Here is a 27485-nt window from a genome sequence, read left to right on the forward strand (position 1 = left end):
GTGTCTCTGGGCCGTGGTGACTCCACCTGGAGCAATGGATTTCTAAGCCATCTCCCTCCCTGCTAGAGTTGTTGGAAAAAAGCAACAAACAACCATAGCCTTGCTCTGAAGGAACTTTCAGAATGGGTAGCTGCTAAACTGTTACAAACAACTACTCACCTCGCCCGCTGGCTAAGCTTATGTTGCTATAGCAAAATACGCCGGCCAGTAAATTAATTTTTAAAAAGAGGCTTATTTGGCTCTCTGTTGTGGAAATTAAGAACCCAAGAACGTTCCAGCAGCATATTCTCGGCATTGGGTGTGGGCTCAATTGCTCCATCACAGCAAGGCAGAGGATATATCACATGGGAAGACATGTAGGTGGACCAGAGTGGGTCTCGTAGGAAGTCATGAATGTCACCGTGAAAGCCTTGCCCTCAGGACCTCATACAATCCTGATCACTGCCCTGATTTCCCCACCGTGAAGTGCTATCAGGAGTAAGTTCTAGATCACATTTTCTCAACTTTAGGATGCATCATCTCTCCTACCTGTTTAGTCATCCCGAGTACCTGGTGAGTGACAGCCACCCCTGGAGCACGGTTGATGGAAACACACTAACCATCGGGTGGAAACGAGCCAATGAGCATCAGAGTCCGTCCCTGCAAGAGCACCCAGGTTCCATGTCTTCCTACTGAAAGCGGTCTGCTGTCCATCAAGAGTCTCAGGTAACATACAGTCACCCAACTCCTCCTCCCTCGTATGTTTAAAACCCTTCCATCCACCTGTCCCGATGCATCCAGAAGCCTTTCATTTCCGCACACCCTCCTGTGCTGTTACAGTGAACAAGCCAGTGTCGTCATTTATCAGAGGTCATGCAGTGGTACCCAACTTCTCTCCCTAGTTTTGCTCCAGCCAGGTAGAATTTTATCCCCTACAGTGACCAAAAACACCATTCGAAAACAATGGGTTTCCATCTTCTGTCCAACACGGACTGCCCCTCTCCACCTCGGCTCCTGGTCTCTTCCATCCTGTTTCTCCCAGCACCCTCCTCTCTCCAGCCACACGCACATGTCCTTCCTGCTGGCCCTTGAACATACCAAACCCAGGTCTCCCTGGCACCGCCCCCCCACTCACACACTCACACACACACTCACACACACACACACACACTCTTTCTCTCTCTCTCTCTCACACACACACCCGGCATCCTGGCCTCTGCTTCCCCCACTCGCTCAGAGCTCCCTGTGGGTGGGAAGTGTCACCTGGCAGTTGGCAGTGAAGGATCGTATTTGAAAACAGAAGTAAAACTAACCGAGGTATTACAATTGGGACCCCGTTAGAACTGAAAATTGTAATTGTAAATGTCTTTGCGAAGAGTCAGGAGATATTGGGGGGGGGGTGTGGGATGGACCCTGGGATTCAGGGATGGTCCCTCTGGGAAGAGAGCTAAGCGGGAAAGGGGCAGGTGAGAGGGCAGAAAAGCCGCTCTTCACAGATGACCCGTGTGAAGCAGAACGCTAGTGCTTGGAAGGAATTTGGCCTGGGCAACTGGAAGGAAGTGTATGGCAGAGGCAAAGGACTGAGAAGGGAAGGACGCCAAGGAGCAAACAGCACGCGTGCCAAGTGCTGTGACCATCACGAAGTAAAACACAGCACAAAAATTACACTGAATTTATATCCTTCAGCTTAGGACACATATCCTTTTTTAAATTGGGGAGCAATCTGTACAAGCTGCAAATTCTCAGCCCATCAAAGGAACCCTCAGGGAACAGTCCAGGGCAGGTGTCACCGGAAGCCACTCAAGGAGAAAAGGACACCAATCCTTTGCTAATTCTCTTCATTTCCACCCTTATGAGAGACACGCAGGAAATTAATATAACTTAGTACACTGGGTTCAGAAAGCTGACGTCTGCAATGACAGTTTTTAAAAGATTCCAGTGATGCTCATGTCCCTTTGACTCCCAGCGCTTGATGCAGGCCTACTCCTAACAAACGGAGCCATCCCATGAATGAAGGGCTTGTGGCTGCTTAGGGACACGGAATGTTAATGAAAATGGCCACCATCTGCCTCCTGACACTGGCACTGGCCACCACTCTCTTAACAGCAGCCCTGCTACACCGCTGGGCACCAGCAGCAACCAGATGATGCGAGGAGCTTGTACTGGAAGTGGGGAGCTAATAAGCATCCTCAGGTGGGATGTGGGATGACATCGGAAGGTCCACAGAGCAGCCAACACGGCTGTGGATTCCAAGTTGCAAATGCTAGCTCTCTCTCTCTCTCTCTCTCTCTCTCTCTCTCTGTCTCCCAATAAAACATCTATTAGCTTAAAGCTTTTAAATAAAGATTCAAAATAAAAATACTTAAATGGCAGAAGTATTTGAGTAGCTATACTATGCCAGGTTCCCCAAAGCCGAGGACACAGCACAGGAAGCCAAGGGTCACTGTCTCCCCACCCTAGCCCACCTCACAAGGCACCTTCTCATAGGTCAGTGGATTGTCTGATTCTAGACGCAGGATCTTCTCTATGTGATCTGAATTTCTCATCAGCATCCTCTCCTGGGATAAGGTCTCCTTATTGCCTCCCTCAGGCAGGTTTCTTAGGCAACACGACACTCAAACATTTGTCAACTTGTGCAATTCGACGACTGGCCTTAATGGCCCAAGTGTGCTGGCCAGAACTACTTAACGAGTTCAGGCGAGAAGTTCTCTCTGGATGTCAGGCCATTCGTCTCTATCGAATTCTGGCTCCTCCTCAGCTTCGTCTCCCAGCACCAGCATTTGTGTACTTCTAAGCCTTTGCACACTGGTTTTCATTTTCAGAGACAACATGGCTCATACACCACCACTCCTCCCCTTCAGGCCTCAGCGTTGACTGTGAAATCTGGAAGGACCGGACCACACTTCTCTGCTGCACTCACACCATCCATCATGGTACCCAGCATGAAGTCAGCAGTCTCACAACCATTGGCTCAACAGGGAGCTGGAGGGAGGCTCAGCACTTCAGAACAAGGGCTTACAGAGGACCCGAGTTTGGCTCCCAGCTCCCATGGCAGGCAGCTTACAGCACTTCAGTTCTGCTAACTCCAATTCTGGCCTCGAAGGACATCGGTACTCCTGTGACCATATCCACACACAGACATATACATAATAAAATAATCCTTAAGACAAATTCTGGCTGAACAAAGGCATAGTCTCATCTCTCCCAAACCAAAACAAATCGGGCCGACATCCACCCGTGTATATGTACATGCTGGATTATTCCTCTAAGCACACAGGCGTTTCTGATGCTTTCTCAGCTGGATTGCTTTCACAGACCATGGTGAGATGTGGTCCCTGTCAAGTCCCAAGTCTTCCTCAGGTCTTGTGAGTAACCCCTATTAAATTTTGGAGGGATTCATGCGTTTCCTTCTTCCAGTTAGAAAAAGGGAAGAATGATACCCATTTCAAACCACAAGGCTTATGAGTCTGCAATGCAACAAAATGGTAATCCCAGGAAAAGGGTTTTCATTAGAAATACAGATCCCATAGTAAAGACCTACTTCTAAAAAAAAGCGAGACAATGTCAATGTATTGATTGACAAGAGAACTATTCATAGTCTCAGCTCACGGGCTGGCTGACATAAAGTTACAAACTGCAATCCCTTCATTTCCCAGGTGACTGCGTGCCTTGCATGTCCTTCTAGGCCAGAGTGTGTACAATGCAGAGGGTCACTGCAGTTGAAGCAGGGGGAGGTTAGCAGTGACGACGAATGTGGGCATGGAAGGTTGACATAGCGGAGGAGCAGCAGTGATTACCCAGGGTTGTGTCAGAGCTTGAACCACGGATGAACACTGGTTAAATTACTACCAATGGTGCCACAGAAGGTAACTCAATTAGTTTTTTGTTTAGTTAACATGTGGCAACGGCTACATATTAACTATGGGTGTGGCAACTGGCCAAGAAAGCATCCACCAAACATAATCGGACAAGAAGGAAACATATCTTTGCTCCCAGAATGCCTGCGGAACAGAATTTTATTAATAGGCCAGCATGGCTCTAGAAACTCAAAGCAGATTTGTTCCCAGCTGTTCCTAGGTATCGGTGCAGGTGACCTCCGTGCTTCCCAACTGTTTCCACCTGCTACTGTCAAAAGCCATCAGCTCATAAAAGACCCACGGGCAGGGGGAGGGCAACCACATCCTCTACAACCCCTGCGCCTTACACCCATGCTTCAAACAAATGTAAATTCAGACTCGAGTAGACATGACCATGAGGGGACACACCCAGGAGAACACAGAACACAAAAGAGATATTCGGAGTTCAAGGGGAATGCAGAGCTAACAGAGAATCGCAGAAAAGAGGGAGGGACTAGAGAGCTCAGGGGAGGCATAGTTCAGGGCAATTTGAGAAGAAAGGGGGTATGATGAGAGGGTCAGAGAAAGAATCCAGAGAAAGGAGTCACTGGAAGTCCCAGAAGGGGGAGGTCTGAGGACAGCCATCTGAATATGAACGTGACGTCTGGAGAGCTTTTCCCTTCATGAGCCCGAGGGACAACCATGCTTGAGACTTTCCCATGCTTCTGCAACTCACCCCTCTCCTCCCTTCCAATCATGCACCCCTCTGGCCTCCTCTCCAGCGCTTGCTGACTTCACTGATGCTCAGTTCCAGCCTCAGATCCAGCGGGGGAGGCAGGGGTAACAAAAAGAGCTACCTCGGGGAGTTTCCTAGCAGCCCAGGGAAAGGGAAAGCAACCTAACAGCGTGTTAAGAAAAGCAATAGAAAGAAAGACTCCAGGCGCTAGAATACCAAACATGGATGTGAAACATGCAAGCAAGTATTCATGAATGCATGTGTGTACGCGAGGACGTATGTGTGTCGACATTTCTGTTACCGCATCTCTCCAGTCCACAGGGCAAGGCAGCCTCAAAGAGGCCCCGGTGTGGACAGGAAGAGAACTCACACGGGAGTGTGGGCGAGCAAGCGAGGCAGGTGTGAACCGATAGTGAGGAAGAGGTGTGGGAAGCCTCCAAGGTCAAGCAGAAAGCAATTGGCCCACTCTTCAGTGTGGCCCCTTTAATCTTACATTTCTCATCGTTGCAACAAAATACGGGACAAGAAGCCAGAAAGGAGCCCCCAATCTCTAAATCCTGGCTGGTGAAAGTTGTAACTTGGCAACAAATGTTTGTGATTTTTGTGCTGCTAAATCCCACTTCTGCCCCTGCTCGGGGCTGTCAGGAGAAACAAGGCTCTGAGTCCCTGTCCTGCAGCCCTGATCAATCAGTGATCCACTTAGATGGCGAACTAATGACATCTTTGGGACCCACAAGTGGTGTCTCTCGTCTTCCCTGTGGTGCAGAACAGAGCGGGTGTAACAGTGACATCTCCCTTCCCAGCCTGTGGACCCCCGAAGATTGGGAATGTGTTCTAGTTTATCCTTCAGAACCACACACTCAGTGGAAGGTTAAAAATATCAATCATCTGAAAACAGAATTAACCTGATGCTGAAGCAGCCCAGGTGTTACTGATACCCACTACCCCAGTATCACAGACTAAATGTGGGCAGGGTTAACCACACGCTAGTCTCTTTAAAAATAAACTGACAGCAGACGCCTTATTACTGGAACCATTTTATTCTCTTTTGTTTTTGATGTCTGTGTCAAAGTACAGTCTGAAAAATCTGAATGCCATAGAATGGAAGAGAGATAACCTTCCTTCTTGGAAGACCTAACCAATTATGTACTCATTTAAAAAGAGGAACAGAATCCCTAACTTTCCTAATACAAAAGAGAAATTAAGGTAAGCCTTTGCTCTGGGAGGAGATAATAATAAAAATATTCAGGGAAGGGTATTTATTTATGCTCAAACACCAAGCATATGTTTTCTCTGTGGGCACACTGTTTCCGATCGGAAGAGCCCATCGTGGAAACGGATGGTGACCCAGACACAGAAAGAGCAAAGGCACTGAGATCAAAGCCAACCAAGGACGTAGTGGCAGCCAAAGCACATTAGAGAGAAAGCTCATGTCAGCAGAGTCCAGACCGCTCATCTCAGTCGCTTGCTCCCAAGGACCTTTAAAGACGTACGGATGTTTGCTGCTGGCCACTGGACGGCCCAAGAGTTATCTTTCACTTCGGGAGAACACCATGCCCAGTAGCTGAAGTCCACAGACCCAACACAGATCTGGATAACAACTGTGAACAGTTTAAAGCATGTCACGCACTGCCACATTACGTTTCCTGGTACTTTAAAAAAAAACGTAATTTGACTTCCGTGAATCTCCAAATCAAATCACAAGGGAGATGTGTCCTTCTAAGTTAGAGATGCTGGGAGCGTGCAGTGACAGGGTGGCTTTGGGGCCGCATGAAAGCAAAGATATTGATTAAAATTACATCGAGCACAGCTGCTGTCCACAGCAATTTAACTGCCAGAGGAGGAGGGCATAGACTTACACCCAGTGACCGCACAATCCCGAGAGCTAGGGAGACACACTGGGTCACCTAACCCATGCATATTTTGGGATTACCAATGGAGACTGAATTTACAATATTCATGAGCTCCATTTTTTTTTTTCCCAAGAAAGATCAGTAAGGTATTTCAACCTTTTTTTTTCCCTCTCCCAACTTTCAGTAGGCCTTACCCAGATACCGGCAAAATACCATCTGGCTAGAGGTGGATCATGTTCGAAAGATGGCTACTTTGGTATGGAACTCACGGTCCATCATTACCAACATTCTGTTCCCTGTTTCACTGATAAAAATTTGAAGCAGCCCCCTTTCAGTTAATTCCCAGTCATCCAATCATCTTTCTTGAACAAAACACTAACAGCAACATCACCCCCAAGTTCGAGGTGGGAATTCATGCAACTAAGTCCTTCTAAAGCAGGGTACACTTTTATTAACGTTTTGCTATGCTCCGACAGTGTTCTAGGTACCACTTGGTGCATTTCCCTACAGTGCTGCACAGGGCAGAGAGGGGCAGACTACGGCCCTAAGTGAGATTGCTAGTTACCAATACCCCGTAGCTGGCTCTTTATTACTGCTGGAGAAATATACATCATTGTACCAGGAGTAACTAGGTTTTCAGTTTACACCCGCCTCTCATCACGATGCAACGTGTGGCCAGCAGACCCTTCAAAACCTGTATTTAAGATCCAGCATAGGAGGAGGAAAAGCAAACCACGGAGTTTATACAAACGATACACCAGTTTAAAAGTCACCGGAGACTTCTCAAACTTTTTTCTAAAGTTCATCTGGAAGCGGCTGAGGCAACCACCTAATTTAGGATGAAGCTGAGGACTGAGATGTGGACTGTTTTGCTGTGGCCATTCACTGGAGAGAGGGTGAGCTGAGATGACCCCAGGTTAGCTCCTTATACTGTCATCATGACCCCAGGTTAGCTCCTTACACTACCATCATGACCCCTGGTTAGCTCCTTACACTGCCATCATGACCCCAGGTTAGCTCCTTACAATGCCATCATGACCCCTGGTTAGCTCCTTACACTGCCATCATGACCCCAGGTTAGCTCCTTACACTGCCATCATGACCCCTGGTTAGCTCCTTACACTACCATCATGACCCCTGGTTAGCTCCTTACAATGCCATCATGACCCCAGGTTAGCTCCTTACACTACCATCATGACCCCTGGTTAGCTCCTTACAATGCCATCATGACCCCAGGTTAGCTCCTTACACTACCATCATGACCCCTGGTTAGCTCCTTACACTGCCATCATGACCCCAGGTTAGCTCCTTACACTACCATCATGACCCCAGGTTAGCTCCTTACAATGCCATCATGACCCCAGGTTAGCTCCTTACACTACCATCATGCTCTTCACAGCAGCAGACCGACCGTCTTCTGCACTGCTGTGCACAGGTATCTGTCTTCCCAACTAGAGTGTGAGCCCCTAAGGCTAAGAGCTCTGCATCGTCTGCCCTTGGCACACAGGAACACAGAATCACTGTGATAATGCTTAGAAGGAAACAGAGGAATACCACAATGAGTAATCTGGGAATGGAAAAAGCCCACGGTGCCTGAAGATGTGTACTCATTTCCCACTAATGAATGCTGGTCCAATCGCTTTAATCATTAAAGATGGATAGATAGTACTAACCTCACACAACCATTTAACATTCTTAAACAGCTCAGATATATTTGCCACACAAGGCCTCAGAAGACAAGTACCCAAGGGACAAAAGACCCCCCCCCCACCAAGAGGGCAAAAAAGTGAGTATCTGAATTTGTCTTCCTATCAGAAGTGGGAGAATTGCTTCTGACTGTTAACTTCCTTTTTTACAGCAGTACTTTTTCTATCTCTAAAATATAGTTCAAGAAGTACATTGAAAGGGTATGACAACTCCAAGTAGTAAATGTCATGTTAGCAGTTCCCAGGGGAGGATCTCGGGAACCTTAGAGATCTCCAAACCTCTCAAGGGACAAACTAGGTCCATCTTTGCTTCACATTTCATTTATTAGTGAATGTATTATTAATTTAGAATTAACATTTAATTAAGAATGTTTCCTAAGACAGGAAGATCATGACTTCACGGCTAGCTTGTACTACCTAACAAGTGCTAGACCAGGCTAGTTATACAGTCCAAAAAACCATTTAAAACATAAAACACACACACACACAAGCAGAACAAAATAAAATGGTCATGTTTATTAAGCGAATTTATAAATATTTAAAAATGTTTTGATTTCTAAATACATTAAATAGCATTAGGCATCACCAACACATATGAAAGTATTTAGGATCAGCTTCTAAAGAATGCCAACATGAGAGCTAGGAGTTGTCTCACTTTAATCCAGAATCTCCTTGTCTTAGTTTGTTCATATCTATAGGTACAGGCTTAGATGAAGAGGGAGGGCATAGTGGACAGCTTTGAGCTGTTGTAACAGACACAACCTGTAAGCGTTAGCATGAATGCAACCACCCTGTACCTAATTCAACAGTGTTTCAACTTGTGTGTGTGGACTAATGAGCAGGCAGTCTGATATAGTCATCCTCCATCCTCTTCAGGGATGTTCCACGGCCTCAGAGGATGCCTCCACTTGCAGACACAGCCTAACTCCTCTCTGTCTACATTTCCTCCATCTACTCATATATATCCTTGATAAAGCTCAATTTCAAAACTAGGCATAGTAAAAGATTAATAACAATTACCAGTAGTGAGATAAAGGCAATATAAGCTAGGTTAAGTGGTATTTTTCAGAACAGGCTATTGTATGATACTCACACATCTTTGGTCGTGAGATGATATGATGCCTATTCATGAGATGAAGAGTGGTGAATGATGCGGACATCGGGACATAGGTTTAGGCTGATACCTAAGAAATCCTTGAATACAAGCACTTTGATACTGTCCATTCAGGACAGGTGAGTAGCATACAGTATGGATGCACTGGACAAAGAAATGACTTGTACACAGTGAGAAGGTAGCCCTAGATTCTATCACATTATTCTGAAAGGTACATTAATTTAAAATTAATAAATAGCTTATTTCTGGATTTTCCCATTTACTATTTTCAGAGTGTAGTTGGCAATGGGTAATTGAAGCCATAGAAGGTAGCCAGAGATAAAGAGAAATTGTTACATGCTCTTCCAGATATTTTTGTTAAGCCATATAACAAGAATACTGTATAGGAACAATTAAAAAAAAAAAGAAAAACAAACTTGAATGGGAGAGAGAGTGAGGAAAGGGCTGACACCTGCAGAAACTTCAATAGTTTCTGAATTTGATAACAAGACACACTTCTCAGTCAGCTACTAACTCCCACATACCAAGAAGCCTACTTTCTCTAGAAGGGTTTGTCCATAGTTCTCACCTACTTCCCACCAGTCAAAGGGTAGGAAAGCTAGATAAGTTTGGTTTCTCCTTCTCCCCACAGGGTGTTGGGTAACAGCTTCCTTGAGATTACAACATTCCATCCTTCAGGACACTCCTCAAACTGGAAGGTAAACAACCCAAAACAGCTTCAGGAAGTCCCTGAAACTGACCAGATTCACTAGGCCCCGCCCTACCAGAGTGGGCTATAAAAGCTCAGCTCCCTCAGATGACAGAAACTGAGCTGCAAGAAAGACTGTAAGCCCAGACCTGGAAGAAGCAGACACCAGCTGGGCTGGAAGACAATTAGACCAGAATCGCTTAGAAAGAACACTCTTCAACATGTTCAGACACATGCAGGCTGGGGTAGGCCTTGGTGAAGTAGCTGTCTTTGAGTCATTTCTGCTCCTAACGTAACCCCTCATCCAAACTCCTGTCAGGAACCCCAATAACATTCATTAGTTCATCAAGCTGGACTTTGCTGGAATCTGTACTTCGGTCTGTCATGGGTTCGCTATGTGTTGTATTTCACCAACAATATCTGTTGTATGTCACAGGACACAGGGCAGTGCGTGTGCAGAACACACCAAGCCATTCTGCAAACTACATCAGTTGCCACGGGAATCTGAAACCCCCAGGGACTGTGGTAATTTATACCCAGGAGCTGAACATTTAATAGTTTTAAGTAAGCCTGTAGAACAATGTTGACGTTCCCTTCATGTACTATGAAGAGAACTATATTATGTTCCCAGTAGATCAGGTTTACATTTGATCATCAGTGTACTGACATCGTGGCAAGCACGGGAGGGATATATCTATCTATCTATCTATCTATCTATCTATCTATCTATCTGTGTGTGTGTGTGTGTGTGTGTGTGTGTGTGTGTATGTGTGTTTCATATGAATAATAGCTATGGCTGGTCTTTAAAAAATAAAACAATAAGAACAAATGACATCACTTTATATTGTCAAGATGTTCCTTTAGTGTTGAAGAATCATCCAGGTAGGCCTAAATTGGTCCTTAAAGAATATTTATCTGAAATACCAAACTTAAACCTAAATGACAAAGTGAAGTAATATTCCCTCATTCAGTAGGTGCATCTTTGCAAATCATCACATTGCTAAAGGAATTTCAGACAAAACATCTGACATTTCTTAAAACTCACATTTGGATAGTTTTCATTGAAAAACAAACAAAAACAAAAACCCTCTCAGTTTTCACATTATGGTTTTTAAAAGGTACGCATGCACACACATGCACACATACGTGCTGAGTGCCTATTGCTGGAAATCAAACTGAGAGCTTCATATATGTTACTAAAATGTTCTACCTTTGTGATACATCCCTGTTACCAGAGCTGTTTTCAATACGGAAATCTGCCTATACTAAGGGGAAAGACATGTTATAACAAGAGACTACTTGGAGTTATTAAAATGATAGATGAGACCAGGTGTGGTGGCTCACGCCTGTAATCCAGTGTTCAACAGATAGAGGTGGAGAAACCTCACAAACACACCAGCTTGGACTATAACCAGTTCAAGCCAGGTCACTCTGCACACTGAACTTATCTCAAAAAGAAAGAAGGAAACCAAAAGAATATGATACTTGTATGATATTCGTTTTACAGTTAAGAAAAGCACCAAGGGGCTAGACAGAGGGATGACTGAGAAGTTAAGAACACTGGCTGCTCTCCCAGAGGTCCTGAGTTCAATTCCTAGCACCTACATGGTGGCTCACAACCATCTACAACTGTAGTTCCACGGGATCCGATGCTCTCTTCTGATGTGCAGAGGTACATGCAGACAAAACACCCATATACATAAAATACAAAAGTAAATACTTTTTAAAAAAGAGAAGCCACTGAGTCTGGAGGATTATCTCCCTTCATAAATACATGCACACTGAGATGCAAAAACATTATCATAATATTTATGTATAATTATGTAGTTTATGATGTTCATAAGAATTTGACATACCTACAACGAACCTATCATTTCTCCAGTAAGAAAAGTATACCCACATTAAAAAACTACTCATAAGTTCCTGACTAATTGATCTTTCCTCCTCGTTGAGGGGCTAGTAGTAGACTTCTAAAGATATTTGTAAGTTCTTCTCATTTGTAGGTAGTAAATGATAGAAAATTTTACAAGAGAGACGTCTGCCCCATGGTTGAACTCTGCTAGAAAAATATTATTCTCAGCACGAGTTTAATTAAATCTAAAGCCGACGAGCATCAGGGCCTATCAGGCAACTTGGCAGCATTGTGGAAGCCAAGAAAATAACACCATTATGAAGCACTTTTTCAACAAGGAACAGAACATTGGAGACGTTTTGGAACAATGTGCTTGAGGGAGATGTTGAGAATGTAAATTCTAAACACAGTGATCTTGACACTGACCTAAGCATACCCGTGTGTGTGTGTGTGTGTGTGTGTGTGTGTGTGTGTGGGTGTGTGTGGGTGTGTGGGTGTGAAGTGAGGGAGGGATTGGGAAGGGGGTGGGGAGTCCTCAGGTGTATGTGCAAAATCCCGCCCTGCCAGTAGATTCCAGCTGGGGTCTAACTCTGGAATGACAAGGACAGGTCACACTAGGCCATACTAAGGGGTTAGGCCATAGTCTACTGGGGCCTGGGGGACTTCCCTGAAACAGCGGCAAGCACTTTGCTTTGGGCTGAGACAGAACACTCCATGGTAGTCGCCGTGTTGGTCTTCATGAACCCTAAGAGCTCGGATGCGTCTGGGTATCTTTTTCTCCCCAGTGGAGGAAGCTCAATGTTTACAAAGTGCAGCTCGCAATGGGAATCTTCCCTAAGGAATCTTAAAACCACCGTGATGATACAATGACAACAGCCTATAAGGGTTAGAGGTTAGGAAACAAGCTCTTTTAGGATTCCAGAACTCGTGTGGTGCTATTGGTGGGGGGGGGGGCGGAGGGGGCCAGAAAGCCCGGCCCAGTGAAGGTGGTCCAGTCACCAGTGCAGCCCCTGAAGACACATCCCCCTCTGCCATCCACACTATATGCCACCCAGGCCAGATGCCAGCCGGCTTTGCCTGAAACTTCCTAAAATGAGTTGATTTATCTTGAGCACTTTGTCTCGCAGATGGGAAGCTAAGACACAGGCCCCAGTGGCACCCAGGATAAAAGGCAGGCCATAATTGTGGGGGCTCTACAGGATGTCAAGTGCGAAGGCTGGCTTCAGGTGGCCTCCATCAGTTCTCACCTGATGCCTCGGGGCAGGAGGGGATTGGGCAGGACTGCAAGTATGGGCTGTGAACCACCCCCCACCCCCATACGAGCACTGTTTTAAATAAATAAATAAAAAACGGCAGCTGTCATAGTCCAGCTTGCCAATTCTCCTCTCCTTCCTATTTGTGGCCACACTGAAGTACCAGCCGGGCTAGCTCTGGACACCTGGATCTAGCAACAGGACAGCCTGGCCTTGGGTGGCTTCCAGCCATTAAATAAAGCAGGGAGCGGTTGCCAGGAGCCATCTAGTCGACCTCTGGCTCTGTTCCACCTCCTGCATCATGGAGGAACACTGCCCTAAGGACCGGTAAAGTTGTACATTCGGAGTTCACATCCTCACAGGCTACTCATTTACAGCCAAATACTGTACTAACTTTTCTCTTTTAGGTTGGGGAAAAAGAGCCAGAGTTCTGTCTGTCTGTACAGCTACCAGCTTCCTTTCCAGGCTGGAACGCCTGTCCCAGATTCAAATCTTCTTACAGCTATGGACATTCACTCTACCTCCAACCAGCTTTCTCCTCAACATCTCCACCCCAGCTTTGACTGAACACAATGTATCAGTACCTGCTGTTTCCAAACCACACCCAATGCCTAATGGTATACCAGAGCAGATCACTTCATTTAAACACAAAGTTACTCCAATAACTGCTACATTTTCATTTTTTAAAAACAATAAATTTGTCATTTGAAATCCCCTCTCCTATACTTAATATGGGAAAGGTCACATGGTAGAAAGGCATATATATATATATATATATATATATATATATATGCTTAAAAGTCTATTTATCATCTCCCTAAAAGGACAGCGTACAAAGCCACTTTGGCTCTCTCAGCTCACCAAGTAATTGATCTCTCTGTCTGCCCACAGCCCTGCCATGATTAATTAATTACACCAGCAAGGTTCCATAAGGTCTGGCTTGTGCAAGTCACTGATGGCAAAGCATAAGGTTATCTGTGGGCAAACAGTGCTGAGGACGCCATACTCGATGCTTCTAGTCTTGTTCGCTAAATCACTGACCTGGGACACACACCCTTTAAAACGTGTCTACTTAATTAACAACCCAGATAGTTTTTCCAGAAGTTAAAACGGTTTTCCTAAAATCTGACTTATAATTTCAGTCCCGCTCTTGAGAATTCCGGAGCACATCCCCAAAGTAGTGTGTGACCCATTTCTTAAGGCGCCACATAAGAGTGGACAGATTGGTTTCAAGGCTTACCGCTCTTCCAAAGACATTACATTACCAAAAAAAGCCTTTTCTAGTCAAGAAAAATATGGTAATTTGACCAGTCCCAGACTGCTATGCTTAGGAATGCACATATACCAGGAAAGTTAAGCATAACTAAGGAAAATTGCTATATTCAATGAAATTATTTTGAAGTGCTTGAAAAACATAATTTTATTCAAAATGGGATGTGTTCATTTTTTTCCCCTTATCCAATTTAAAGCCACCTGAAGATTAGGCCTTGTTAGTGTCCCCCTGGGAAGCGAAAACATCAAACTGCTTTTCACCGCAATTGGTCCACAAGAGTAAGATGCCTTATGTTGTCGCTGCTTAGCTAGGTTTTATTCATCCTGTGTCTGTGTTCATGTGGGCCACGGAGCATGGGTGTGTGCTCCAGACAATAATTTGTAGAAATCATTCTCTTCTTCCACTGTGTGAGACCTGGGGATGGAATTCAGGCCATCAAACTTTATCCACTGAGCCAAGTCCTGACCCAGGATATTCTTTTCTTAACAAATGACTCCACATAGTGCTAGGTCAGTGTCCATGACTCAGCAACCAGCACCAGAACAGAAAGACAGCATGGGATATTGAGACAGCCGGAGTTCTCTTCAGCCTTCGTTTTATTCTTTTATTTCTATTTATTTTGGTGAGAGAGACAGAGACACAGAGAGACAGATGCTGCAATCCTCGTTCATTAAAGATAAAGATGTTTATCGTTAGCCCTTAGCACCCATCCATAACCACAGAATTATGAGCATTATTACTATTATTATCTTCATTCTATTAAGAAATCATAAAATCCATACGCAGAAAACACATCCAAGTATTCAAATTATACAGCCATTTAGAGCAGAGGTTCTCAAGCTGTGGGCTGCAACCCCTTAGGCAAACCTCTATCTCCAAAAAATATCTAGATTATTTTTCATAACAGTGGCAAAATTACAGTTATGACGCAGTAATGAAAATAATTTAATGGTTGTGGGGTGGGGGTGATCACAGCAGGAGGAATTCGATACATCCTTGAATTAATGCATATAATTTTTCCTTAGTCTTTATATTTTCCTTTACTTTGTTATTCTTTCCATAATAAAAAACAGCATGTATTCAAGGATTATGAAGGTTGAGAACTACCGACTTAGAGAAAATTAAGTCAGAGAGTGTAAGAAAATACTCTGGATCTAGCTATATGCCAGAAAAACACAATTGGCTTGCCTACGCAAGAAGAGCCACTGAGCAGGTAGGTACATAAACTTCTTAACCAAGATGTCCCAGACCAAGACGCCTTGACTGATCCTGAGCACTGTGTAGGCGCCATCCAGGAGCCTGAATGCTCATAGGATAACAATCACGTGACCGGCCTGGAAGAGCGATTCCAATTTCAAACGAATCGCTCATGATGCACAATTCAACAAGAGCAACACAAAGAGGCACTTTCCAAGTCTACCTTATGTAAAGCTCTCAATGACATGAATGCTAAGACATAGAAGGTTTAAGGATGGAGGATGGGGGCTGGAGAGATGGCTCAGCGGTTAAGAGCACTGGCTGCTCTTCCAGAGGACCCAGGTTCAATTCCCAGCACCCACATGGCAGCCCACAACTGTCTGTAACCTACAGTTCCAGGGGATCACACAGATGAGGAGGCACTGGCAGTATGCCAATGACACAGAATCCAACACAGGGTGTCCCCCTGACATAAAGGTCCCTGCGGTTAATGGTTTCCCCAAGTCTTTTAATTACTATAGAAAGAATAACATAAAGCCACCTAAGGAAAATACATATGCAATGCTTCAAGGATGGACTCACTGACGGCACAGGCAACTACACCACAAACCAAATACAGCCAAGCTGTGATCACAGAATCTAGATGGTGGGGATGTGGTTCCTGGCACACAGTGCCTTCAATTTCTCTGCAAGTTTCAAACTTTTTATAAGAGACTAATCCTGGCCATGCACACCTTTAGTTGGGTAGCAGAAGTAGGCAGATCTCTGCCGACTTCCAGGTCAGCCTGATTTCTATTGGGAGTCTGCCAGGATGACAGAGCGAGGTCCTATCTTTCTTTTCTTTTTTTTAAGTTTTTATAATAAAGTCTGGGGGATATCACAACAAAAGAGGCAGCTGTCTCACTGGGGCAATACGTTTTGTTCTTAGTCTCACTCCAGGGACTCAGAGCTCAGGGGTGGAAAGGGCCTTGGCATTCTCCAAGATAATTAATGCCTGGTTTTATGGCTCTATAAAAAAAAATAGAAAAACACTGGCAGTTTCACAGTATTTTATAAAACTGTAAGTACTTGATTTAAAAACTGTTCTTGTGTCTTAAGATCACACGCCTTTATACTTCTGGCTTTAAAATAGAACCAATATGTTGGTGATAGCTGACAATAAGATTAAATGTCCTCTTGCAAAAAAGAAAACAATCCTATGTTGGTTCCCTCGGTATTTTAGGAATAAGGTTACAAAATGGAAAGTTTGGGAACTACTAATCCAATCCAATCCTTCCGTTTTAGCTCTGGTTGTGAGCCTACACTTAAATGGCTGCGCCATCTCTCCAGCCCAGTCCCTCCATCTTGTAAGAAAAACTGAGGCTAGAACTATGATCAAGTGAAATAGGAGCTATCTCTGTGAACCCTGGAGAAGTCCTCCACTCCAGAGATCAGAAAGGTGACCCACATCACAGCTGAGACGCCCATCTAAGAACAAAACCCAGGCCACACACACGGAGACAAGAGCCAACTGGCAAGTCACCCGACTGCTGGCTCCTCAGTGGTGTACTGCAGAAAGTTTCAGTGACTTTTCTGAGTGCTGATGTCAGCCATCCAACCACACTTGTAAAACTCTCGTTTAACGAAAGAGCACAAGCACTATCATCCGCTGACCTTAATTTCTTCTAGCAAGTGGAAAGCGTGAAAGCTTATGCAGAATACTGAGAAACAAGCCCTTTTCCTTCTTTTCAAGGTGATGAGTGAGACAGAAACAGTGGCTACCAAATCTCAGACTTGAACGGGTTCAAGAAATGCACTAAGGAAACTTGCACGCACAAATCCAAAAACTAGTATAAGAGGTTCATCAAATTGAACCCGTAGCTAATGGAGGGAAATGGTGCAGACCTTGGAAGACTTAAAAAGAGGTTACAGATAAAGTGAACTTCAGTTTTATAAAACAGATTAGATATCCAGTGACTTTTGTTTCTCATTAGCCTAGAACTGCATAGAAAACAGAGATGGGTAAAATAGCAAGTAGTGATGCACACCCATACCAAGCTTTACCTCTGTCTTAAGGGCCACGATGCCTTTATTAATGTGTATTAGACATTTGGACAAACCTTCAAACCACATGAATTCCAAGTCTAGCCATCCAAGGCTGGAGAGAAATGATAAAAAGGATGGTCTAAGTGTGTCCAACCTGTGGCCCACAGGCCACCTGACCACTAGAGGTGCTATGAATGGTACCCAGTATGAAACTGAGATTTTTGTATGTTGTTAATATTATTGCTGTTATTTGTAACTCGGTGGCATGGTTCTAGAGCACAAACTTTTAGATAACAACGTTGTGTCGCAGTGTCAAAAAGTTGGACGTGCCTGACTTTAGTTTCCATGGCCAGTGCAAGACAGACTGAAATATATAGTATGAACAGTACCCTGAGTTATCAGGCAGGGTACCAGGGACATTCAGACACAAACACAATATTTCTTTCAGGCACTATTTGTGTTGGAAAAGGCTCTAGTGCAAGCAGCTGCACAAATGACTGATTTTTGAAAACTCAGCCATCGATGGTATTACCATGCTTCTAAAAGTTCACCGTTCAGTGATAATGACTTGAAAATGCATAAAAATGAGGCCAATTTACTTTCTGATCTGCAAATACAAGTCTGAAGTAAATAAGGAAATCTAGTGTGTTGCCATGCTGGAGTAAGTGGGTCACTGTAGAGGTGGCCTTTGCTCAATCCACACCCAGTGTCCCAGACCACTTCCTGTTGCCTGTGCATCGAGATGTTGGGCTCTCAGCTCCTTCTCCAGCACCGTGTCTGCCTGCACGCTGCCATGCTTCCCGCCGTGACAATAACAAACTAAACCGCTGAACTGTAAGCCAGGCCCAATTAAATGTTCTGGTTTATAAGAATTGCCACGGTCACGGTGTCTCTTCACAGCAACAGAACACTGACTAGGAAAGACTATAAAGCCGCCTTCTCTATAACTCTCTATCCTTCCCTAAAGGCTGTACTTCTGACTTATAACCAAGGATACTGAATAGCTAAAAAGCTAAAATGGTTATTATCGTACTCCAAAATTTTGAAATGATACTAAGTAGAAGCTGTAACAGAGTTTAAATGTGACCACACAGAAATTAAACTTGGCAATGTAGAGGGAAAAAATATAGTTAGATGTTGAACATGGTGTTTAATCTTGTCAACTTGGTAGGATTCAGAATCACCACAGAAAGAAATTGCTAGGCTTGTTTGTCAGGGATTATCTAGATTAGGTTAACAGAGGTGGGAAAATCCACCCTAAATGTGGGCACCATCCCTTCCTGGACTGGGTCCCCAGTCTAAGTAAAAAGAAGGAAGCTAGCTGAGCACGGCATTTCTCTGTCTGCTTCCTGACTGGAGATGCAATGTGACAGCTACCTCAAGCTATAACATCCCCACCTGCCAGACTGACCCTGCCCCTGGACCTGTACAGCGAATCATTCCTTCCTCGAGTTGTTTCTATTTTTGTCTCATGAATTAGAAAAGTAACTAATTCCATGACTATATAAAAAAAAGTTGCAATATAACAGGCTAAAGGGTAATGCCCTTAGTATATAAAATGCTCTTAACTCCAAAGAGTGGAGAAAACTATATCGGTTAGAAAGAATAATAATTCAAATAGCCACGATATGATAGAGGGTATAAACATATACATGACTATTTAGTCCCACCAGGCTTAAGTTTTAATGAAGTGCTTCCCATCTCTCTGCTGACTGGCAAACATCAAAGGCTCACTGCTAAATCAGCCCCCGTCACACAGTGCTGACTACAGGTTCGCCACAGCCAGTCCGATAACACGAATCGCGAAGGTGCGTGGCTTCTACCCAAGCTCTCCACATCTAGAAGTTGTCCTTAAGAAAATAATTAGAGCCACGCATGCCTTTAATCCCAGCATGGGGGGGGGGCAGAGGCAGGCGGATCTCTGTGAGTTCAAGGTCAGCCTGGTCTACAGAGCAAGTTCGAGGACAGGCTCCAAAGCAATACAGAGAAACCCATGCCCAAAAACAAAAAAAACAAAAAAAAAAAAAAAAAAAAAAAAAAGGAAAGAAAGAAAATAATTAGAGGACCAGAATACATGCTTTTAGCATGAATGTAAATCGCAGATGGAATGTCCACTAGTGATTCTTTAATGCAAACCCTTCCATCGGGAGGGGTCAGCCATCACTCTGGATACCAACTTGTAGAGGATTTCAACACACCCATGACGATGCCTCCAAAGGCAGGTGCAAGCCAGCCACGTCATTTCTTAGAGTAAGTCTAAATCTATCTCAGGTATTAACAAGTTCCTGGCTTTACAATTTCACTTTGTTTTTTTGTAGTTTTCAGTAAATTATATCTAAATTGAACTTTTTGATGACGTGTCTTACAGTTGTATTTTTAATAGTTTTATTTTCTTTTTTTAGAGGTGGGTGGCGTGTTAAGGAATGTTCATGATTTACAAACAGAGAGAAAAGAAACATTTATAAGGCAGGTCAAAACCACAAGAGTTGGGAGTGAGAACTGGGTCTTAAGAAGTCTGCCACGTAAAAAAAACCACTGAGTTTTTTAATGGGCTCCACCTGTCCCCACCCCCACCCCCTACCCCGCGCGCCATGCACTTAATTAAATTCACATGGAAAATACAGTATACGGCGCACGCACACGGGAACACCTCAGTACATAACTACCACACCGAGAAAACATTAATCATCTAAAAAGGTATTGGGGGGGGGATATGGAAATGGGCCAAGCAAATCAAAAGCTACCCTCTTGCTATTTTCAAAGTGTCTGTGATAGATTAGAAATCCGGTAAAACTACTGAAGGAACCACTTAGGAAACGCTCCTCAACCGTTACCCTCAGCGTCGGTTTATGTAATTAGGTTTATCCTGCATCTTTTACACACTCTGCATTCCCTCCGCAGCCAGTGTGGGACTCAGTAACAACAAAAGGTCACAGAGGCAATGCTACAAACCAGAATCAAAACATGGATACTTAACTGCATCTCTTCCCAATCTCTCAGCTTCCCCCATTTGCAAGGGGGTGACAAACACTCTACTTGATGAGGCAGGCTTTAATTAGGGTTCTCTAAGTCAGTGGTCCTCAGCCTTCTTAACTCTGTCACCCTTTGGTACAGTTCCTCAACCATAAAGTTATTTCCGTCACTAGTTCATAACTGCAATTTTGCACTATTAGGAATACTAATGTTAGCATCTATGTTTTCTGATGGTTTCAGGTGATACCCTCAGTTCGACCCCCAAAGGGCTTGTGACCTATGGGTTGAAAAATCACTCCTCTAAGTTCTTTTCGTTCCTGGCCTTCACTCCCATCCTATGTGGTCTTGGCAAGAATCCTGCAAAGGACGTTTAGGAGGTACCCTTCAGCCTTGCTACCAGATCGAGCTTCCATCCCTGACCTCTGAAAGACAAATTAATCTGTTTCTAGCAATAATCCTGCTAGGTCTTGCCAGTTCCGTGACTCTCTGTCCACTGACCCCTCACTCAGCTCCTCAGCCATCATCAGTCCAGCCATCCGAGTTGAGCCTAAATGCTATATTGCAACAGAATGTCAAGAGCATGTTTCTTTACAGTGGGTATGTGGAAAGGTCTTGGGACATTTGGGAACAGAGCTAATCACAAACTGTTTGGGGGGGGAAATAGTTTGCTTCCCTCATGCGTCATAAGTAGTGAGATTCAAAATTGCTCAGCGGCATAAAGTGAAATCACAAGAAAGAAACTCCCACCCTTGTGATGTCTTTAAACCTGATAGTCCTTGATGTCACTTCAGAGATGGTTCACAAAGGGCAGGGGGAGCAGTGGGGGTTGGGCTATGCTATCATGCAGACTACAGGGTGATGACTATTGATGACTATGTCTTATTACATGCCAGACCTAGCATGGGACCAGTGCCGGCTACACAGTAGGAGGGCAATGATGTCATCATTGGGAAATAACAAAAGCAGATGAGCAATGTTCATGTCTCTCAAAAGAGGGTGTGGTGTCAAGAGTGAAAAAGGCTAAATCTCTCTTTAGATTAGGCAAATTAAAAAAGTCAAGACACTTAAAAACTACTTTTCTACTGAACACAAAGACAACTGTCTTGAGCAATGTGTGTTTCAAGGAAACCATCCCGCCATGCAGGGTTAAGGTAACAGATGGAGTTGCCATCGCAAAAACCAGAAACCCGGGTGTGGTAGCATCATATCAGGCATGCTATTGCCTACCCAAACAGAGTCCTACCACAGGTAAATACAGCTGTCAGAATGGCTAAACCCAGTTCCAGAAAGCACTGGAGTCTTTGGAGGGAAGGTGATGCTTTTGTCTACAAAAGTGCCTGCCACAGTTATGCCATCTTGGAAGCTGGAAAATTAAAGCCTTCTGAAAGTTACCCCTGAGGCAGAGGAAAGGTCTTCAGCTCCTGGGACTCCTGGATCACCTGCAGGTAAATGCTATGACAGGGCGGTTCACTGGGCACCCCACCCGATCCTTCATCTCATCCCTTCTCAACCGCAAGTGGAAAGAGAGCCTTCGGTCGTCCACAGCTTCAAAGGTCGAACAGGAAGTTCTGAAGCAGGAGCTCCACAAAAAGGTGTGTGAAAGAAGGGAGAGTGTGAGGGGGAGAGGCCAGAATGGAAAAGGGGTGGGGGGGGGGAGGGAGCAGGGAGGCTGGGAGACTTCAGAGCTTCCGCAAAGAAATGGTTTCTTTGTCATTACTAGGGCATGGCCAACTAAAGCTATTTGTTGGCAGCTGACATTTAGTGACGTCACCGAGAGATGGAGTGAGGCGGCCTACAGATTCCAAAACACATTCAAACACCTGTGAGTTGGTCTCAGTTCACAGTTCAGGGCTAACTCCATGAGACTCAAAGAAATTACCTAGTGCACATTTAACAAAGGCTCTCAGAGTGATGTTTAAGATTAGATTTTTTGTTTACCCATACCCAATGGTGCCTTTATCAGAAAATATATAACAAAGGAAAGACATTCAGTTACTTACATGCAAGATTATACTATTATTATTGAAAATGTATCATTAGTAAAACTTAAATGACACTTAATACACAAAGTAGTGTTTCTCAAAAAACACTGGCTCATTCTTTGGCACTTAAGCAAAAACTCCATTATTGCCTGCCTGTCTGAGTCTGCCTGAACAGTAGAAGTTAGTAGACAGAGCTTTTTATTTTAAAGTTTAAAAAAAGATCATAACCTATTAAAACCGTGAGCTGACCTCAGGTCCCTGTACCACTAGGTCTACCTTTGTGGCATTTGGACTTGTGGAATGGTAGGAAGTGGCTGTCCCCATAGTCTCTGGGTCAGACGGTGACGCTCTCTCTGGATAGACCTCACAGGCTCAGTCAGTGATTTCAAAGCCAAGACTCAAAATGGAACTTGCTTGTGCATGCTTTTAAAAAGGTATCGTCTATTTTGCAGCGCTTCTAACGCTGCAACCCTTTGAGATGGTTCCTCATGTTGTGCTGACCCCAACCATAACATCACTTCGTTGCAACTTCATAGCTGTCATTTTGCTTCTGTTAGGAACTGTGATGTAAATGTCTGACATGCAGGGGATCTGATATGGACCCACAGGTTGAGAACCTCTCCCCGCGCCAACAAGAAACTCTTCGAGGAAGCAGAAAACCCCATTGACACAGTTCCGAAATGGAAGAGGGTCCTGAGTCTCAGTATCCCCAGGACTGCAGGGATTGTTTACAGCTGATTCTCTAATTCAGCCACACAGAGACTATCTGTTCTTAAAAGGCATTGCTAGTAAAATGATAAAAACACACCATCTTCTACCATCCAAAATGGTGGGGCATCAACACTACAGCTCAAGCCCCTTCCCCAACCTCCCCGTCACGGGGTGACCGCGTTCACTCCTGGAAATCTTGGAACTAGACGCTTTCTTCTTCCAGTGAAATGTACATGTGTGTATGTATACATGATTATGATTGTGTGTGTGTATACACACACACACACACACACATATATATACACATATCTCTAGCCTTCTTCCCACTTTTTATTATGAGACATAGTTGCACTAAGTTGGCCAGCCTGGCCTTGAACTCACTCTACGTCAGATATGCTGTGTATCTTGAGATTCTCTTACCTTAGCTTCCCCAGTAGCTAAGAACATCCTGTTTCAGCCTCCCAATGGCTGGGATTACAGGCTCTTCCACTCCGCCTAACTTCAAAATTAAGAGACAGAATCAAAGGACTTGGTTCAAAGGCATTCTTCCTATTTCCACCATTTAAATAATTTCCCCACCTACTGTATCCCTATCAGGAACGGTCTAGAACGAAGAGAAGAGATTTCTGCCTCCAGTTCCTCCTCTAGGAAAAGACAACTTCTGATCATAACCCCAGTCCCTTCTTCCTTCCGTGTTTCTGCCATTTTTAATCACTTAGGATGCATTCTTGAAAAGTTATAAGAAAAAATTTTAATATATTTATTTATAAATTGTATGATAATATACTAATTAAAAAGAAAAATGGCAAAGGTTCGAATAACAATGTGGCGCATTATTGTACCTGGTGAAAGTAGGCACCAGGAGAGAGAGAGATGTTGGTGACATTGCTAACGGCATGTCCTGGGTCAGATGGATGCCTCATACCTGGAAACTGTAGATGGGGAGTTTGGTGTCATGGACCCCGGAGTTGGACCCTCTGGGTTCAGATACAGAGTGTATTAACTATGGGCAAGTCGCTTAACCAATTTCATACCTGTGTTCTCAACTATAAAGCAGAAACGGTATGACTATTGTGATACTTAGATGACCTAATATGAACTTGAACATGCTACAGAATGCCCAGCATTATATAAACATAATGAATACTATAACACAGTGTAGAAGAACGCAGTCTCCCGGGAGGCTGAGAAGGCAGATCAGGAAGTCTGGGAAGTTCAGGACACGTAGAGAGAACCTGTTTAAAGGTGAGAGCAGCCAGGACAACGGAATTCCACCAACACCGAGCTGGAAAGATGTCGCTGATGCGGTGCTTTGTGAAAATGCTCCAGATTACAGAGTGGGACCCTGTGTGGGGAGGAGGGACACGGAAGTGTGCAGAGGTACACCCAAACCTTTGGAAAAGCATGCATCCCCAACACGGAGGGCCATGGGGTGGGGTGGGAGGAGCCAACTCATTCTTGAAGATCTTTGTGGGAATTAGCAGGTACTCAGGAGTACCTGTGGGAATAGATTTAAAAGGTAAAGGCTTTGATGGTAGCCTTTTCAGCCTTGGAGTGAAATAATCTCTCATGTTCTAGCCTAGGATCAGACACTCCCTCTCAGGGAGGCTTAGTAGGTAGGGTGTGTGTGTGTGTGTGTGTGTGTGTGTGTGTGTGTGTGTGTAGGATCAGACACTCCCTCTCAGGGAGGCTTAGTAGGTAGGGTGTGTGTGTGTGTGTGTGTGTGTGTGTGTGTGTGTGTTGGGGGGTAGAGACATCCAGCATCCTCCTTCTCCTTTTCACTGAAAATGCCTTTCTTCCCCCTTCTTCATACTTCTGTAAGTTTCCCCTTCGTGGTGCCCTGGTAGTTCCCACTGTCAGCAGGACTCTCCCCACGCCCCCAATCTCTGGTAATCTCACCATTTCCCAGTGCCTCTGCCACGCTCCACCAAGCCACTGGCCTCAAACCGCCACGTACACAATTACCGGACTGTTCCTCTCCAGTGGCGTCTGACCTTGCAAAGGACCTAGATGGGCTTTTAAACTCCCCCCACCCCCAAGGCAAAGTGCTGCTGGCGTGAATTCGCAGGACCTTTAGGTTTGCCCCCACTGGCTTCCTCTCGGAGGAGGGTACGGGCTTTTGTGTTCCTCCTTGCTGCCCGGCTGCTTTCATGCTTGCCTGCCGTCATGTCATACACCCACCCACCCCGAGCACCCAGTCTCCGCGCTCCTCTCTCCACACGCCAGTCGTCAATCCCCATTTGTACACAAGCGCGTGGAGTCACGACCGCAGCGATGACGCGGGAGGAAAAAGAAGTCAAGACGCGAGGCAGATTGCCTCGCAAGCCACCTACTTCCTGCGCCGGAACCCGGCTCGTGGGGAACCACGTCTGCTGGGGCGCAGGGGGGGGGGTATCCGGGCCACCAGAACCGGGTCAGCCAGCACCGAGGCGCCCAGGCATAGGGGAAATGGATTGGTTCCCGGATGGACCAATCAGAGGGAGAAGTCGTGCATCGGTTGGGAATGGCCAAGATTATAAGGGGTGGGGAGCTGTCATGGAAAGGGGGGCAGGCGAGCCGAACACCGGGCTCGGAGTGCTCTGGGGTCCGCAGTCACTAACCTCGGGGTTCTGGTCTAAATCCCCCACCCTTCCTAGCCTGCCAGTTCCACAAGGCTGAACAGTAGCGAATGGGCAGGGGAAACACTACTCGCCGCACCACTCACAAGACGGGTTTTAATGGTCAATGGAGAAGTGGCCGCAGGGTCGGGGAATGGCAAGGAACCCTTCCCCCCGCGCCCCACGGCCGGCCTGTAGCCCGACTCGGTCGGTTTTTAAAATAGCAAATCACTCCGGAGCTCGCTTAATCGCAAAAGCTGATTACTACAATGCTGTATTTGACGCCCGGAGTAAGTTTCTACCTCCCCCAAGGATTGGGGGGGGGGGGACCGTAGTGGCTTTTACCGGGTCGAGCGGCGTTCACTACCTGCTCGGAAGCCCCAGGGACTCGGGCAAAGACCTTGCCGAGCGTGGTCACGCGCACCGAGCCGGCCGCCTCGGGGCACACATCGTGCGAGCCTCGGCCTCGCAAACTCTTCGCGCGGGGGCACAGGATTTATTTTATTTTATTCTATCGAGGGTGGGCACGGATGACCGGGTCTTCCCACTACCTTGCAACTTCAGCAAAGCTGTTTCGCCCGCTTTCCCTCCTCCCAAGTGTCCCAGACCCCCTCGTTAGAAGACCAGCCCGACCTCAGCGTTCCCACGGTCCTGCGCCGCTACCATCCATCCATCGGCTCTGCCCCCCGCCGCCCGGCCCGGAGAACCCATCCATACCCCGGGGTTGGGGGAAAGCAGGGGGGAAGGGAACGAGTCAGTGGAAGTGGAGAGGTTCTCGCCGAGGCCTGGAGGCCGGAGCCGGTGGAGAGCCCGAGAGCCCCGCAGCTGGGAGAGGAAGGGGTGGAGCGGTGCGGGGAAGGGCGGCGAGGAGAGCGGGGCGCGGGTGCACTCACTCTGCGTAGCCGGTGGCCCAGGGCAGCCGCCGGGTCTCCTTGAGGATGAGGATGGGGCGGGCGATGTGGTCCGCGCTGCACTCCACCTCATCCTGTGACAGCCCGAGGAACTCCGGCCGGCCGTACGGGAAGCGCAGGGGCAGGTCCGAGCCACCGCAGCCGCTGCCGCCGTGCTCGGAGCCGGAGCTGCCAGCCATGATGCCGCCCATGAAATTGGCCACGGCAGATTTCACCCGAGTGAGCATATTACTCTGGCGCCGGGCAGCCGCTGGGCGAGCAGGAGGCGGCGGCCGGCCGGGGCGCGGCGCGGGGCATGCAGGCTGCGGCGGGTGCGGGGCGCACGGGGAGCCAGCCGGGCCGCCGGAGCGCGCGGCTCCCGGAGCTCAGTGCCGCAGCGGGGCGAGCCCTGGCCTCCCGTGCTCCCTGCTGCCGCCGCCGCCGCCGCCGCCACCTCTCCCGGCGACACTTCCGCAACCGGGCGACATGGAGCGGGCGGGCGGCTAGGGAGGGCCGGCGAGAGCCCCGGGAGCGGCTGGCGGGCGGCGGCTGCGGCGGGTCCCTTCCCCGCCCCCTGCGCCCGGCTCCTGCGTGCGCGGAACTGAGCCCACCCGGCGAGCCCGCGGACCCGCCGCTCCCGCTGCCACCGCTACCGCCGTCGAGTCATGTGATAATCAGGCTGCGCGGGCTCGGGCTGCGGCTCCGGCCCAGGCTCAGCCCCTCCCCTGTCGGCCGAGCCCGGCTTGCTCCGAGATCGTGACCTCCCGCTGGCCTGGTCGGTACCTGGCGAGGAGGATGGGGGCGCTGTGAGCTGGAGGCT

At 46.4% G+C, this 27485-nt stretch overlaps 1 protein-coding gene across 1 annotated transcript in view; it reads right to left on the minus strand.

Moving 5' to 3' along the window:
• Positions 1 to 26913, minus strand: part of Ppm1h (protein phosphatase, Mg2+/Mn2+ dependent 1H) — a 224580-nt gene extending 197667 nt beyond the window's left edge. The window contains exon 1 of the mRNA XM_051176161.1: positions 26669 to 26913. Coding sequence (XP_051032118.1) covers positions 26669 to 26913 — 245 coding nt within the window. The remainder of the gene's footprint in view (positions 1 to 26668) is intronic.
• Between the last annotated feature and the right edge of the window lie 572 nt (positions 26914 to 27485).

This window comes from Phodopus roborovskii, unplaced genomic scaffold, assembly GCF_943737965.1.
Source record: "Phodopus roborovskii unplaced genomic scaffold, PHOROB, whole genome shotgun sequence".
NCBI lineage: Eukaryota > Metazoa > Chordata > Mammalia > Rodentia > Cricetidae > Phodopus > Phodopus roborovskii.